The sequence below is a fragment of the Gobius niger genome, assembly GCF_951799975.1.
Source record: "Gobius niger genome assembly, chromosome: 16".
NCBI lineage: Eukaryota > Metazoa > Chordata > Actinopteri > Gobiiformes > Gobiidae > Gobius > Gobius niger.
Window position 1 is genome coordinate 11,792,112 of NC_136867.1, and position 17,559 is coordinate 11,809,670.

At 44.6% G+C, this 17,559-nt stretch overlaps 1 protein-coding gene across 2 annotated transcripts in view; it reads right to left on the minus strand.

The window, feature by feature from the left end:
- Positions 1 to 17,559, minus strand: part of arid1b (AT-rich interactive domain 1B) — a 152,395-nt gene that overhangs the window by 24,568 nt on the left and 110,268 nt on the right. For both annotated transcript variants that reach the window (XM_079573991.1, XM_079573990.1), the window contains exons 6-7: positions 7,231 to 7,317; positions 4,740 to 4,916 (exon numbers count right to left, since the gene is read on the minus strand). In XM_079573991.1, coding sequence (XP_079430117.1) covers positions 4,740 to 4,916; positions 7,231 to 7,317 — 264 coding nt within the window. The remainder of the gene's footprint in view (positions 1 to 4,739; positions 4,917 to 7,230; positions 7,318 to 17,559) is intronic.

Consider the following 17,559-nt stretch of genomic DNA (forward strand, 5'->3'; position numbering starts at 1 on the left):
AATAGTGCAATGTAACGCGTCTTTGAGTGTCCAGAAAAGCGCTATATAAAACCAATGCATTATTATTTGTGTTTATATTGGACAGACATATGCACCAAGAGTTGTTATGATCATTTCAGAGCTCAAATTGTCTCCAGTAAAAAGCATGTCTTTCTTATAGCAATTCTTTTGCAGTCCTCAAATGCATAAAAGTTATAAAATATACGCTTTTTCAAAAATTCTGACGTTTATGCATAGTTTATAAAAGGATCTTTAAAATACAGTACTTTGGTAACATAGTATCATCATTATGGAACATTTGAACTAAAATGTGTCAGTATACACATGTCGTACACATTGCAGTGACAAAGAGGCACAAATCGGGTGAAGGTGGGAGAGACTATCCTGGGTGAACCATGGTGACATTTTTAAAGGTTCCTAGAAGGCCTGGGGAACAATCGGCTAGCTTAAGACCAACCACTTTAATCTGCGGTAAATGCTTTCCTTTCTGCCCTGTAGTGGCACACAGCTCCGGCGAAAGCAACACTCCTAAGGCGCACTTAAACCCCTCCATTTTGGCTCAGCGTGACTCCCAACTTCAGCAAAAAGGAATCGCTGTGCGGTCAAAGACAACATCTACATGCGTCCCGGCATATTGGGACGGCCACACCACACACACACTTCAGAAGTGACAATATATTCACTCTCTAGGCAGCAGCGGGGTCTTTCCAGCGTGATCCGCCCTCCCTGGGACAAATCCGCGCAAAATAGGAAATGGAAAATGTGGCATCCTCTATTGTTAAGGGGCTATTTATTATTATTTGATTAAGGGCGCTTTCGTTGGGCCTCGCGGCTTAATCCCCTGAGAATGTGTCTGGAAAAGGGGATCAAGTCTCTTAAAAACCTGCGGGCTTTTTCTGCACGCCAGACGAGGGGAAGTTGAATGACAATATTCTGCATGGGGAGGGAAACGATGACGGAAAATGGGTTTTCAGTGTCCTCGAGCTGAAGACACTTTCCACATGACATAAACCCACGGGTCCAGAAGTTGTGGAAGGCGGGGGCGGAAAGAAGCACACCAGAGGGGAAGGGTTATAAACTCCTACCCGTTCCAAACCCCCGAGATAGGATTTATATTGAATCAAAATCTTTCCCATAAAAGTCAGCAGCTCCGCTTGAATTTGTCCAGAAATTGTGATGAAATCAACTGTGGGAGATGAGAAAAAGAGAAGCGGATTATTTTGGGGGAGAGGCTTTGAGTACAGCTGACACCTGTCAAGGGTTTTGGGGCTATAATAGGGAAGCGTTCAGGAAGAAAGGAGGGCTGCTAACGAACACAAGAGGATACGGGGAGAGGAGTACATTTGTGCACTGAGCATGTGTGTCCATCTGCTCAGAGAGGAGGCATTTACTTCAGAGACAGACCGTCAGAGGCACATTCAGAGTTTTACTGCGTGGAAAGTCCTGGGAACAGCTCAGCGCGGCTCCTCCCTGTGACTCCGGCCTCAAACAGTCACTGACCTCTCCCACTGCTCCATGACAGCTGCAGCCTCACTTCTTAAATTTGCAAAGGTGGGTTGAGGAACTAATAATGTTTAGAAAAAGTACATTTTGGCACTTACATTTCTCTTCCCAAATATGGTCATTAACTATGGTCATTAACATGTCTGTCCCTGCCAAAAACACATTTGCAATGAGTGTTTGAGAGTACTGCAAACTTCCATTCTTGAACTAGGAAAAATAAACATTTATATTATTATATTATACACACTCAAGGTTTATGTTTCAATACAAATCTTATATACGTTAAAAAGCTGCGCTGTACCCAGAGCCAAATAATTTTTCATGATCATAAATTTGACTAACTCAAAGCATAGGAAAGTGTGTCATTAGGGTAGCTTTATCAGTCAAGATGCTGCTCCATTGAGTGTGGAGTTGCCCGGGCTGACAAAGATAAGACAGAGTAGCACAGAGACTGGGTTAATGCTAAGCTTTCCTATGGGAGGTTTGTTCCACTCTGACAAGAATGATTCATTTCCTGAAGGATCGGTGCTATGGCAGCCAAAGTCTTTCTCAAGGACAGATAGCGCACTAACCCACTTTTTAAAGTGACTCTTTGGAGTTTGGAGATAGACGTTTTATTCATGTGTGATGGTTTGGAGAGCTCTTCAGACTACTTAAATGTAGATCAGAGAGATTGGAAATGAAATCGTTTGATGTTTTACATGTGCTTTACAAAAGTATTTGAGAATAAAACTCTACGGATTGGAATGTACTTGTAAGAGCTGCAGCAACAAGTTTATTCAGTTCAATGTCTTCTCTTCATTTCACAATGTAACACATAGCACTATCATCGACCTTGACTGTTTCAAATATTGAACATTTCTACTTTTTCAATTTGTTTGTAATTATTTGATGCCCTAATGGCAAACATGCTGCTGTTGTGTCATTGTGCAAGACATTTTTATCTTGAAAATAATATGTGCCGGTTGAGAGGACACATGGTAATGGAGTGCGTTTTGAGGCAGAAAAGCCCAATACAAATATGCCAATTTAGTAATGTGAATTTTCTTCCTGCATGTTAAGATATTGAATGAGGGCACAGAAGGAGAGGTGGACAAGGAGAACAGGTGTCTTGGTGTGTCCTTGTGGCTCGCTGCTGCTGCTGTGCCTCGGGCTGCACTGGTATTTATAGTGCTATGGATGAGAGGAGAAGGAAAGCTCATACTGCTTCGTTCATGATTACATGGACATTCCAAGCCCCGTCACGCCTCGGCCGGACACTGTATCCCGAGCCAGCTTTAATCCCAGCATTTCCGCAGGAGAGAAGAGTGTGACCAGGCACATTACTGTCTTCTGCCTCCTCAGCAAACCGACCCCGGCAGTCATCGGTATGAGGTGCCCCATGGACGGAGTGGAACGGAGATTACATGCTAGCATATGTGTTCTGTTAGAACCGTTGGTGTGGGAAAACCGTGCACACACAGAGGAGCACGAGAAAAGTTAACAGCAGCACTTTTGCTTTGAGTTTACTGTTTGTTGGTTCTGACATTTCACGGTGAGGATAAAAGGTGATGTCAACAGAAATAAAGCAAGACTGTGGTCATGTTTCATACAGTGCACTCTGACACTTTTATGTCCATTACAACTTCTGACAATAGACTTTTTCATTGTGGTTCAGTCTTACAGTGCACTTTGTGAGTCTGACTGGGGTGGAGAGTTTTCTGCTGCCTTCTATTGCCCGGGGCCAGTACATCCTCTGTGAGCCACCTCAGCACCTTCCCAGCAGGATGCCTGAGCCTCAGCAGAGCAAGGGGCCGCCGCGGGGCTGCCAACTCCACACGCTGTCAAATTTCCTCCAAAACCCCTCTCCCTCCCCCAGGCACTGGCTTGACTCATAGCCTTTTCTTGGGCCGAATTATACCATGGCTGCAGCAAGGCAAGCGTGGCTTAAAAGTGCTGTCTGAAGCGTGGTCATTACCAGCAGAGTGCTTAACCCCTCCAGGGGGGTGAGGGGAAAGAATGGCCCAGGACTCACTCCAAACCTCATACGGTAAAGACAAGATATCCTGTCTGTCTGGTTGACAGCCTGTTGATCTCACTGGCCAGTGCAGACCAAAACTAATAATACAGGGGTTACCTTACATCGGATAAAGAATACTTTCAGCGGATCAGTCGCAGTACTTCCTGGTTTAAGTCGAAAAGAGGTCCACCAGTGCATTTGCATGTTCAAGTAAACATTTCTACAGCAAATAATGCAGCCACAAAGTTGCCAATTCAAACTCACATTACAGCTCTGGTGGATGGATATCAAATGTGTGTTTTATCTTAGGCACAACCCAGCTGGTCCACAAAAGGCACATATGCACAGAGACAAAGAACAACACTAGTGCTTAGGTAAGCATGGTAGTACAGTATTTACGCTCAACCCTGACGAGTGACTCAATCACAAACAAATAGAATGTATGTACAGAGCAGATGCAGAAGCAGAAGCACATAGATCTAGAGTTTGGTCTGGTGAAGAGCAGCAGTCAGATCTGAACTCCTCTGTTGGTGATGGGACATGTCTGCTGTCATCCTAGAGAGATTTCACGCTCATGTGAGTCCAGAGACGCTTCACTCGCCTGCCTCACGTTGCTCGGTGCCTCCTTCATTTCTTTTCTTCTGAGCCGTTTGGGCTGTCAGCCCAGCCAAAGTCACGTTAAGAGATAAGAGTGGGCGGAGAGAGGAGACAAAATACCAAATGCATTAAGGCTATTAATCAACATTAATGAAAGTAAGGGAGAGCTGGTTTCAGAAAACACACGCTCGGCTGGGCGTGTTTATCAAGGTGACACTTGAGAACACATATACTAAAATAAAACTCAAGTATTTTGGTGTGTGTCCAAAGATTCAAATCAGACCACACATCATTACTCCCAAGACATTATCAAAGCAAAAAAAAAAAGCAGGCATAATTAGACCCTGCTTATTCGTGGGCTGTTTCTTCTTCATTTCTTGTGTTTGGAAGTACAGTTTTAACATCGGCACAGCGCCAGAATTCACTTTGTGTGACATTCTTCCATTGTTTTAATGCAGTGGTCTCTCATTTTCACTAAAGTAAACCACAAACTTTTACAAATCTGCAATGGCATCATAAATCCAACAGGGGGTGTCACTTTTAAGTCAAAAAAGTCTTTTGACTCTGGTGTTAAAATTAGAAACAAATGACCAGAAATACTCATTACGAAAACAATTCTTTTTGCATTACTGTGGCTTACCCGGACCATACTGTGCTCCTTGTGGTCCATACTGTCCTGTAGGAGTGTTCTGAGAGTAGGGGCCCATCCCCTGATACATGGGGCCTCCAGACGTGTGATGCGGGGACATGGGGGGCCCAGACTGTGGACAGGCGAACTGGGAGCCGCTCTGGTTTCTCTGCACATTGGACATGAACCCTGCAAGAGACATAAGCACATCTGCATCATGAGGCTGTTTGTTCAGTGCCAAACAGTGACTGGCAGCTCTGTGTGGATAATCGTTAAGGTCATAGCAAAATGAGTCCTGCTTTAGCACTAATCTTTTGCCATTCATGAGGCTTGTGTCACATGGAGACGTGCACGGCAAGGACAGGCCAACATGTAAGATGAACCTTCGGAACATAAAAACAAAAACACACGACCAAGGTAAGTCTTGGTTTGAAATTAAAAACATTTTGCGTACAATACAGACAAAGGGGGCAACCGAGGACAGCAATATGCAGATTTGCTTTCTTTCTGTTAATTGAGTTTTGTTTGTTGTAAATCAAAAAAGAACATGGTAAAAAGATCAGAAATATAAACGGAGCCCCTTTAAAGCACACCTGGGCATATTTTAGGAGAGGTATGACTTACTTGACTGCCCAAGCGCAAGCTCTTTCCCCACAGGATAACTCGGGGATTTGACCATGACTGCAACTTTATTCTAAACCATTCTGTCAATGTCCGAGCCGCTCAGGCCTGGATCTGGGCAACACCATTCAAATTGACATTTTAAAGCAATCCTCACATGGGCCCGGAGCTTTGAATATGTCCACCTCCTTTCACCGCAAATCGGCAAAGGTCACCGGGTGGCCATTGAGAGCGAAGGAGAGGCGTGCTTGATAAAACAGATCTGCCCTAAATGGATCGGGTCCGCTTGGCAGTAAACTTTGATAGCTATTGTTGAACGCTCAGAGCGACTCGCCAGTGAGGGCTTTGATGGTTAAGAAAGTGCAAGCCGACACATGTACAATTCCGTGTTTTTGCTAGCGGAGGGGGGAGATAAAACTTAAAAACCAACTCAAGACTTAACATGCGCGCACGCTTCCGCCCCTGAGTGCAAGCGCGGGGAGATAACGCGCCAAGCACAAGCCATAAAAGCCTTGTGTGTTTGCGTGAATAAGACGAGCCAAGGCAGCAGAAGAAGCTCCGGTGGCTAAGTGTGTGTGTGGGAGGGAGAGAAAGAGCGACCCAGGTCTGAAAGTGCTTAGGCTGCGAGTGCCGGGTTTAAGGAGCCAGGACATTATTGTAATGTTTTGCTTCCATTAGGGGAAGGGGATTCTGGGAGAGCAGCAGGAAGAGAAAAAAAAAAACATACAGTGTGTAATACTGCACTTTAAATTGCCTGGAAAATGGATGGGGAGAGGAACATTGTGCAGACAGTGCTAAAAGCAAATAACACATTCAAGGATTCTCTCTCTGAGCTTTATTCCCGTGGCACACTTACGGTCACACATAAAGGTTTTCTGTGGAACTCTCAACAAGTGGAGCTGGGGCCCGGCGTGTGTGTGTGAGGGAGGGAGGGAGAGGTAAGTGGACGGGGACAGTTTGTGGAAATGAGAAACACTACACTCAACTATTTGCAATCTTTGTGTAGGGGGAAGTCTTTTATTCATAATGTTGGTGATTAGTCTCTTAAGCTCCTCTTCATTGATTTCATACTTGTCTTACTTTGTCTTTCTCTGGTGCCCTCTGACTTTCTGCATTGCGCTGTAAAATGTTCCTAATCAGTTGTTTTGGCTTAAGCTAAAGAGAAGTGACCAGAAACACCGTTATCATTCGCTATTCCCATGGACTGGCATTAAGTTAAACTCAGGTGGTGGGTTGGTTTTTCAACATCAGCGAGGAACACAGGAACGCCATGAAATCGATGCAATGTCTATAATATTACCGTATTTTCCAGAATATAAGACACACTTTCTTCATAGTTTGGCTGGACTTATGCCCAGGTGCGACTTATATATCACAATATATAATTTCACATTTGTTATTTTCACACTGACGGCCGCTAGAGGGCGCTCTAGGCTTGTGTACCAGTATCTGCTACTCCTGTACGGGCTGTACAATGACAAATAAAGCACTTACTTACTTACTTACTGTGCCTCTGAAAACAGTAAGGTTTGGAGTGAGTGAGAAACTTGTGAGGGACTGGTGAAAAGCAGAGGTTACTCTTACTGCAATGAAGAAAACAAAAAAAGCTAATTGCGGGCTTAAAGCTCTATGGCCACAGCTAGATGAACGGGTTTGCAAATGAGAGCCTGAAAAACGTGCTGCCGGGAGAGGCTTGTCAACGGAGCAACTTATGCCTCCATGCCCAGGTAGTTGCCAAGGCTGGTGCGACTTATACTCCGGAGCGACATATAGTCCGGAAAATACGGTATATCAATGCAGAAACATGTAACGTTGTCAAAGCTGTCATTTTTTAAGTACGATTAGAGCGCAGACAGAACTAAAAGTCTGAAGCATACTGTACCTCTGTCCTGAGCCATAGGGGAGCGAGGGATGGGAGGATGCCCCCCCTCTGGTCCATTTCCAGCACTCTGTGAGGCCATTGATGAAACTGCAAAACAACAGGGAGACGAGACAAAGGTTATCGTACAGAGCCTGCAGGATAACCCCGAGCCGGTACATATTGCTTGCTCTCCTGTCACTCCCCACTGTACACAAACGCCCCAGAGAGAATCAAAGCCATCTGAGGATCATCGATTAGACGCATGGGTTAGCACCTTCCCCATTGAAATCCAATGGACAGTCGAGGGCCTGATTAGGACAGTGACAGACAGAGCGGTGAAACTCGTTTTACCCAAAGGTCAGAATAAACGATCCCATTGTTTTGGTACATCCAATTCATTCTGCGTGACATGTGCTTTTATTCACATTACCTTTTACAAAAATGAGCTAAAAGATGACCGTTTAGGGCTTGCGGAAAGGCACAGGCGTAGAAAAAATGACTTTTTATTCCGTGAACAAAGCATAACTTGAAGTATGTTTATATGAAGAAAAACATTGACAGCCTTGTTCAAAACCTCATTGATTTTTGTATGACAGGAGGAGTATCTCTTGAGTGCTGTTTTATAAGTAGGAATCTTTGGTATTCTTTGTGTTATGTCCTTACACTCTACATTGAATGGAAACCTTTTTTCCGACAAGACGCACTTCACATTATTCACAGCTGAGAGAGAGGGTCCGCGGCGTGCCTCGGCAGCACATGACTGGAGGTGGCACTCTCTTCACACACAAACAAACCCAATTAAGTCAGCCTAATTGCTTTGAATACAACTGCATAAACAACGCATCCAGCCTACTCTAACGCGCAAATAATACGCCCAAGTAGTAAGTGTAAACACTCGCGAGCGCACAGCGAAGAACATAATGGCAAAGAAGGAGCGGAGCATTTTGCGCAAAGGAGGACCCCCCCAACGCACGCTTGAATAGAGCCAGCGGCGCGTCTTCAAAGGCAGAATATTCGATTAGTTATTCTGTCGCCGTGCGCGCTGCATGAGGATGGATCTGGGAGAAACGCGCAAACACTGAGAGAAGGAGCTGGTTGGATGAAGTGGAGAAAGAATTCCACTCAAAAGCAATGTCAAATTCAAGCAGCACTTTACAGTCAAGGTAAAAACTTAGCAAATATAAGTATCACAAACTTATTATCATATCCTTTTACGTGCTATATTTTTTAGGTTCATAAGCATTCAGCAAATAGTCGGAGCCGGTGCTCTGCTGCAACCTTATCTACCAGGTATTGTAGTGCACTAATGAAGTTGTATTCACTATGGATTAGAGACATGTTTTTCAGCTCGGCACATTCTTCCTCAAGGCAAAAGCTTGGTCACATGCTAGCTATGTTTTCGTTTTTTTTTTTCTCAGTGATGGTGTGTTTATTGCATGATAGAATTGAGAACTGGACTTTCAAAATATTATTTAACGACAATTTAACCATAAAACAAGGTCCAGAATTTTCAGTTCATTATGGCCCATGATGGAACCAATGGAAAAAAAAGTTTAATGGATTCTGTCTCATTCAAATATTTAGTTAAGTATGTCAACGTTGAAACTGAAATATCTACTGTATAGCGTGAGTCCAAGTTTAGGGGAATTGTTAATGTTCTGATTACAACACTGGTATAGATACTTCATGTAAGCTTAAGAGTTTTCAGAGAGAAAAGGGAAAGAACAATTCCATAATTACTGGAGTTGTAAAATTATAATATTTCTGATATTTGGGATAAAGAATAAAAAAATCCTCCAATTAAAAGTCACTGTTAAATGCTTCCAAGTTGTTAATTAGCACTCCAACATGTTAGCATGGTTGAATCTTGTTTTGACAGTTTTTTTTTTTGACGGTATCAAGGTACAATTTTTGGATGTGCAAATCATCTAATCACCTTGGAGATGGGTACACATCCCATGATATAGTTCTGTTGAGGCACAACTTTCTTTTTTTTTTTTTCAATTAAAAAGTTCAATGCAAGAAAATCTACTTTTAAAAAACACAAAAACATATCCTTTAAAATGTCATCAAAGTTTGACAGCATTTTCCACATTTCTTGCTAATTGACAACCCAATAAATTAACTATTCAAACAATGCCTCCAAAATTATAACCTTTTCATTGTAGTTTGAGTAATTATTAAACAAGCAACCTCAAAACCTAACCCGTTTTGGAAGTTTTAATCACCAGTAATTACTAATCACATGTTTGGACAGGCTTCTCATGTGCTAAATGTCAGCAAATTCTTCAATATATATTTTCACTTGTCCATGTAATGATCAATTACTATGTTTAAAAACAAGGGTATTTCAGGGTGGATGCACTCTTTGGATTTGTAAGTTTTGGGACAGTTGGTAAGCAAGTAGCTAGTTAGTAAAGCCGGTATGCAGTATGGCAAAAGCATGGCAACAAAACCTAAATGTGTGCCAACGCTGAGTTATGAAATTTGTTATTTGCTTTGACACTTGCTGAGTACTCTGTTTAGAATGAAAATGAGTACATACCCTCCCTGAATAACCGAGTTGTAACGACACATTTAAAATCTGCTTTTAAAATACCATATCTTGACCCAACCTTCAATCTATCTGGAGGAAAGAAGTATTTCTAATTACCATGTCCAATATGTCCACTAAGGTTCTAGCTCATTACCAGGTCACTGCAGTATTTCTCACTTGCATCTGTGTACCGCTCAGTTACAGCTCCCATAGGTGCCCTCTAACACAATTAACACATGGCACTGTCATTCCTGCCTTCTTCCCCACTATCCAATGGCTGCAATTTGCACCTTGCCTATCGCCCAGCTGGGCGCGCACACACAAGAGGCGTCTCGGCCCAGCTTTAACGCATCACGTGTAAGACTTCTTCCTCCCTCTGAGTATATTCTCTCCCTTCATAGACGGGCCTTCAAATGTAATTCATTCACGCTGACACCGAAGACGTCGGGACGCACCTGCACAAATGTTTGTTTTTAAGAGATGTGGCAGAACGCATTAGGCTCGAGACATGAAAAGATCTAATGGCCACGCTGATGGAGCTTTTACAGAAGGAACCGGACTTGTTGAAGCCTCAGAGCGAACAGGCGGGAGAGAGATTTTCAAACAAGGATGCACTTCGGAATGTGAGTCAAATCACTGTAATTTCCTCTTTGCACAAAAAAAAAAACGGCACTTAGCAAGCACATCCATTTCTTACATTTTTCCCATGATACAAAACACCAGAGCCACAAGTAATAGGAGTTCATTGCAATTTTTTCGAGGAGATAATACTGCCTACTAAAAGCCAATACGCATTTTTAAATTTCCCTGACTGGCGAGGCAACCCGGAGTCCGCTTTGAAGAGACGCGGCGTCAGTCTTTGAAGCGTTTTTTTTCATCAGGGTTTCAAACGTGAGCGCTGGCGAAGTTCAAAGCCGAGGGAGAGCACTTGTGGCCATATTTCTGTTTTGTTTCAGGGTCTTGGTAATATTAAGCTTATGGGAGTGACTGCGTGTGTGAAATGCCAATGATGAAAGGTCGGCCCGAGTCAATAAAAGGCCTCTATTAATTGGAGATGAAAGGGAAGAGGTGTGTGCGTAAGGAGACGGTGTCCTACCAGCAGCAGGGGGGAAATTTTGTAAACTAAAGCAAACTCACAAATTTATACACGTTCAACTATTTTCCAATGTCCTTGTTTGAGAAATTTCACACCGAATACAACTGGCTCCAGACTAAACTAAATCAGGACTTTAAGACTCCCCCGATGACTTGTATAACCATTCTACAACCTTTTGAGTGTGCAGAACCAAGCAGCAACATTCTCACTTTTGTGCTTGACCCACTGACCCCTAGAAAAAAGGAGCTGAACTGGTGCACCAAAAATACAAATTCAAGTTTAAATTTCCAGTGGCAACCATAAAGTTCACCATTACAAGAGAACACAGCTGCTTGAGTCGTGACTAGAACCGGGGTATATGCCCACATTAGTCCAGCACTCAAGTCTCTGCACATGTTTCGTGACAGCCAGAGGAGGGACTTTAAAGGAACAGGCCACCGTTTTTCCATACTGAAATATGTTCTTACCTGAGCTTAGACGAGTTGATGCGTACCTGTCTGGTCTTTGTGCGTACACTCAGTCTTGCAAAACGACCAAAGATGTTGTCAGCATTTGGCCTCTCCCAGCATATTCCTACAGCTCTAAATGGGATGAAGTTGGAAGCTACCAAGCTCTTCCACGGGCACGCACAAAGACCAGACAGGTACGTATCAACTCGTCTAAGCTCAGGTAAGAACAACTCACAGTGTGAAAGAACTGTGTGCCCTCAGTCACGTAAAAAGACCAAAGATGTTGCTAGCATTTGGCCTCCCCCAGTATATTCCGATAGCTCTAAATGGGATGAAGTTGGAAGCTACCACTCTCTTCCACGGGCACGCACAAAGGTCAGACAGGTACGTATCAACTCGGCGAAACTCAGGTAAGAACATATCTCAGTATGGAAAAACGGTGGCCTATTCCTTTAAAGCAGCTCTGCTTGAGCACAAGTCTCACCATGGCCTTGCGCCTAAATACTGTACATCTCTGACATGTTAGTGAGAGTCCAAAGTCAGGGCTAAACATGGTGAGGCTGTGTTTCAGTTTTATGCAGCTTTAAACAGCCTTCCTGAAGAAACAGGCCTCTCTACTCTGAAAATGTTCAAATATGATCTGAAGACATACCTACCACTAAAACCATGTACAATAAGTTGTTTCTGACCATCAGCCTGGGTCCCCGAGTGCCGGCCAACGCTGGCAGCTCACTGCTCCTACAGGTTGCCCCAGCGGCATTGAGGATGGGTCAAATGCAGAGAATGAATTCCCCAACAGGGACTAATAAAGTATAATTTAACCTAACTTAACATTTAGCTAGCTTTATCTGTTGGCTTTTGATTTAACTTTTACAATAATTATCTATGTTTTCATCAATTGTATTTGTCTTCTACATGTTTTTTATCACATTGCTTTTGAACTGTGCACTAGAAAAATAAGTTGTCTTGCCTCAAAAGCCTTTGTGAAAGATGCAGCATCCGAAATTCTGAAATTACACCATAGTGAAGAAGCCTAGCATCAACTGACTGTTATCACCAGCAGAACAGTATCTACCTGGTGCATGCCTATATAGTGTGCTACTATAGCGCACCACCAGAGTAGCAGAGGGCAGTTTTGTTAAATTGAGGTAAGTCCGGTAAGCACCGCTGTACAATGTGGAGAAAGGGCTGCTTCAGCACCATCTCGTAATACAGGCCTCCGGCAGTAAATGCACACACCTGCTCCGGCCAACAAACACAGCCAGCTCATATCCCCGACTTGGCATGTCTTTAGGGGGAAGACGCAGATAAACAGCGGGCTCCAATAATGCTGGTTTAGATCTCAATGGGTGCGAGTCAATGCCTCTCCGAGCCGGGGGCTAATGCCAGTTAACTCTCCCTGTAGGGAACAAGCGCGGGCCTGCAGTGGCTCGCAAAACAAGCGCTCTCCCCAGATCCTCATTACTTCCAACGCTGAGTAGCAAGTGTAAGTAAGGCAAAACTGCAAGCTTAAGCTAAAAAACAGCGAGCGGCGAAGCGATGGAGTGGGGGAAAAGAAAGAGAATAGGTGTTGGGGAGGAGAAATAATTGTGCGCGCCGCTCCAGTTTGGGGTTTTTTGGAGACAGTTGGAATGGGATCTCTCTAAATGGCTAACTCTGCAAACCAAGTGTTTTTTTTATTTTTTCTTCGTTTCTGTTTTGGCCGACAGTGTACTTTGTGATTGTAATGCCTGCGGGGAGGGCATTTTGCTGTTTCACATCGAGAACATGAGCAGCCATCAGGAAGAGCAGAGACGGCGGCATGTGGGAGCGATGGGGCTGCGGATGCTATGGGGTAGGGGGGGTGGGTGGCGGGCGGTATTTGTGGAGGGAAGCAGGGAGAAATAACAGGCAGAAACGTGGATGGAAAAAAAAAAATGATCCAGGCTTGTTCCTCGGTGGGACGCCCGGTACCGCAGCAGCGCTCTGAGCGAAAAAAAAGAAAGAGGCGCAGACAAACAGAGACGGAGCGGAAAGGGGTAGGGACGAGGGGGACGTGAGACGAGAGATAGAAAGAGGGAGAGAGAGAAGTGAGAGAGTAGAAAATAATGAGAAAGACGATGGGACAGGGACAGCCAGAGGCGCCGTTCCCACCACGCAGCCTCTCAGGGAGTGCGGTGACTAGAAAACTCACTGGAAAACACGTTTGCATAAAATCTCAACCCTCCCTTCAACCATTTAGCTGCAGCTTTCTCATAACAACATCCCAAACGGTGAAAAGTGCGAGCTCGACTTCCCCGTGGCATCCTTTGTGGTCCAGTAACTGCTTGCTTTAAAAAAAACAACCCAACAACAACACTATTCTATTGAGCTTTATGGAAGGTCAAAGTAGCAACAGCTTTCTCACTTGTTAGCGCTTGACCTATATGACCCCGAGTGCAGAAGAATACTAGCAACATCCCACCTCCCACTTTGATATGCAGCCGTCATTAGCATAACTTCAGAAAGAAGAAACACACACATTAGAAATGGTTAATGAATGCAAACCATGGGGTTAGCTTGGGGACAGTCGGCTTAAAGGACAAAACGCTGCAGATGTAAAGTAGGACGTGATGGGGAGTAGCAACCCTGTAGCGTCTAAAATAAAAACCCAAGTCTCTCAAAGCTCCTATCTGCTTCGATCTGCTTCTCCTCTCGCCCTGACCCCTCTGTCCTCGCTCAGGCCCTGGAAGCACTCGAAGCGCGGTGTAGATAAACAGCTCTTAAACTCTCTCGAGCGCTTGCCTACGTGCTCCAATCACCTCTTCAGAAGAAAATAAAAAAATGTAGCGGGAGGAGGAAAAAGGAGAGGAGAAGAGGAGGCTAACTGGACCTCTGAGGACCTGTGTGCGGAGACGGGGAGAGACGATGGTGGATCTTGCGGGGAAGAGGAAGGGAGGGCGAGGGGAAGACTGTTAATTGGCAATAGTGCAGAGTGGTGGGCTGCAGTGGTACATCCTGCTCATAGATTACATACAAACCATCACCTATTGAGGACCTTTTCATGCCCTGCAACACATCGCGGACAAGACGTGTCCAGCCTTCTTTTCTAAACTTTAGCCAACTTTAGTATAGACTTTACCAAAAGCTCTCCCCCACAGCTCACAGCCCCTGACAGGATCTTATGTCTCTGCGTTCCCTCCACCCCTCCACCGTCCGGCCTGAGAGATGAATGGCCGTCCCCCGCCCCGTCCCGACTGTCTCGCGGAAAGAGAAAAATATTGGAAGGATGCTCTGAATTGCTTCGGAGACACTGGGAGGAGGATGAGGTGTGTGTGTGTGTGAATAAACAGCTGTGTGTATATAAGGAGGGGTTGTGTGTGTGGGGGGGTACGTGTTGTGGGGGGCTGCTGGCGTTTGAGCAATGCGATTTCTGCTCGACTGTCACAAATCTAGCGCAACAGGAAAATCAATTTGGCCCTGCGTGTGCCTTTTTGGCTCTGGGAGAGATTCCAAATAGCAAGGCGAGGCCCGGATAATGTTACAGTGTATTGGATTTGCTTCACAGGGAGACGGAGACAGCGAGGGAGAAAGGCGCGCGGGAAAGTGTGGAAAAGAAGGAGGGAATCGCGGGCTCTGACAAGATAAATTTGTGAGCGGTTTTGGATGTGTATGATTGGCTGCCAGGCTGTCAGTCCTTCTCCGCGTCCCCTCACCTGTAACAGCTTTTCCATTCAATGTGAAGGATCTGGAGCGGGGCGTGTGAACAGCGCGACAGAAATTGTTTACAGATAAGTGTGCAAACGTGCGTCAGCGCTGGACCTGACGGCTGTGATTTGAGATTTTCCAGGGGTGACATAATGAAAGTGCGCTCTCCACTGACTGCTGTCAAGGGGAACGTGTCCCACAAGCGCTCCGCCGCGTGACACATCCCGTCACTCTGGCGACGTGATGCTGGCTGACAAGCGCTGGACTCTCGAGCAATGGGAGAGAGATGTAGTCGCACCGGTGGTTCAGGTGTAAATGCTCCGTTCAATTAGTCACAGAGGCAGCAAGATTAACAATTGGAGATAGTTATTGTACAAAATCCCAATGTGAATTACAATTGCAGAGTCTCACCGTCTCTACAGCCTGCTAACCCTGCCGTTTAGACGTCTACAATTGTGAAAATACATGACTCTTGTTTTAGTTCAGCAGTTCATATTCTCCTGGACAACAACAGGAGGCAAAAGTAGCACTTTTTCTTGTTGACTTGCTTCACTCTTTCCACACAAACTGCAACTCAGCTGCAAGAACAACTTTCCAGTGTCCTCTAACTCATGCAGAAGTGTTGGTAATGAGCGCGTGTATGCTAACTCCATTAGTTAGGTCTTCGCTAGGCTGCCTACTCCTCCATCTAATTCAAATTGATCGCAGAAAAGTCTCCAAACCACGGCAGATGTTACTCACCATTCTACACTTAATCACCATTTATTTGGCACGGGGAATATTTATTTTAACCCTTTTTCTTATTAATCATATCCCCGCAATCACTTTTCTGCCCCCCCGTCTAATTTGGGATCTCGGGTTGTGATTCTTGGCACGGATTCCCGGAAAACCGCTGTCCCAGTTTTTCATTAGCGTCAATCACTGCATAGAGGTGACGCGGGGGGAGGGGGGGGGGAGGGGGTGTGTGGCGTGGGGGATTGCGCTCTAGACACTTTGGCCCTCCCGCGTCAGTGTGAGTGGCAGGTCTGAGACATGCTGATGCGCCGGTCAGACACGCTGCCAACCAGAGGAGAGACAGCAGCAGCACCCACACAGCCGAGCCACAGTGTCGACCGCAAAGGTGATCAGTAATCAGTTACAAATACTTTATGTAGGATTGTACAAAAAAGTATCATTGTAATTCCTATTAACTGTATTGTTCAGCTTACTTTTGGGGTCACCTGTCTCCTCTCGAACACTGGATAATGTAACTTGAGTAAAACATTTGGTTACTCTTTCTACTGTGACAAAAGCTTCAGATTGATGTAAAGTAAACACAATTTAAACATAAAACAAACTTTTATGCGATTATTCATGACTTCACTTTCGTCTAATCGAGTAACATGACTTAGCAGTATTTATTTTCAGTTTAGAAACTATACTGGCTCTTCCACATAGCCCCGCTCTACTGCTCAGTGTTTATCTAAATTGTAATGTTGTCTCCCATGGCCTCGGGAGACAGACAGACATAGTGCACTGTGAGATTATCCGTCCGGTGTCTTGTTGGGAACGCCATGACTTAGATAAGGCTTCGAAATCTGATGGGAGGCCGCCCAGTACCTGTCTGTCTCAATTCATTAGCAGTGGAAAATGAAAAAGGAAAATCTTCTCCCTCAAATATGCCAGTTTTACCGTTTGTCAGAAAGCAGGGAGATAGACTTAATCGAATCGGCTGTCATGTAGGGACATTTCTACTACATGGCTTGATCAAAGGCTTAACAAATCCCCACTATGCACGGACCAAAAAAAAAAAAGAAAAAAACGTGCGAGGAAAATGAAGGAGTCATTTCTGATGAAGAGTGCCGAGGTGGAAAAGCTTCACAGTGAGAATAAGGATCAGAAATGCAGAAAGAGATATCCAGTCTAGACACCAGATTGATATGATTTGAGCTTTGCAGCAGTGTACTCCCAGGCTAATCCTCTCTGTCCAAATGAATGAAAATTGATCGGGCTGGATTATGCTCTCAGTCGCAGATAAGAAAAGAGATGCCGAGATATTGGGACTATTATAGTTCAGAATGTGCAAACTGCTCTTGAGTTTGGCAATCACAGAGTAATACAAGCAACCAAACATCTTCTACTGGCTCATTGTGGCACAGGCGTCCAGTTAGTATTTTCTACTAATGCGGGACTGGAGCTCATAATGGTGGGACATCATTTTTTGGTTGTGCAGAACAGCAAAGGTTTCATCTCAGTGGGGCTCAAACTCGGGTTCACCCCCCACAGGATGAACAGTTGAGTTAAAGAAGGATGTGAGGCGAAAACATCATTTAATTCTAGACAGCCCAGACCAGATGAAAGCTTGTATAAAACATTAGTTATACATTGGCTACTCTTGTCACATGCTGCTAGCTCCAAAAGGCAGGTCATCTGGTAAAACAAGCGGCCAAATTGCTGCACCGCCAAATAGAAGAGCAGCACCCACAAAACAAAACAAGCAACCGGCCTCTTAACATCTTTCCCTGCCCTCGTAAAGATATACTTTATTCCTCAGTCAGTGTAAAATACAAACACACATTCTGCTTCGGGGTCAGCCTCCTGCCCTTTCTAAAGGTCTCTCAAAT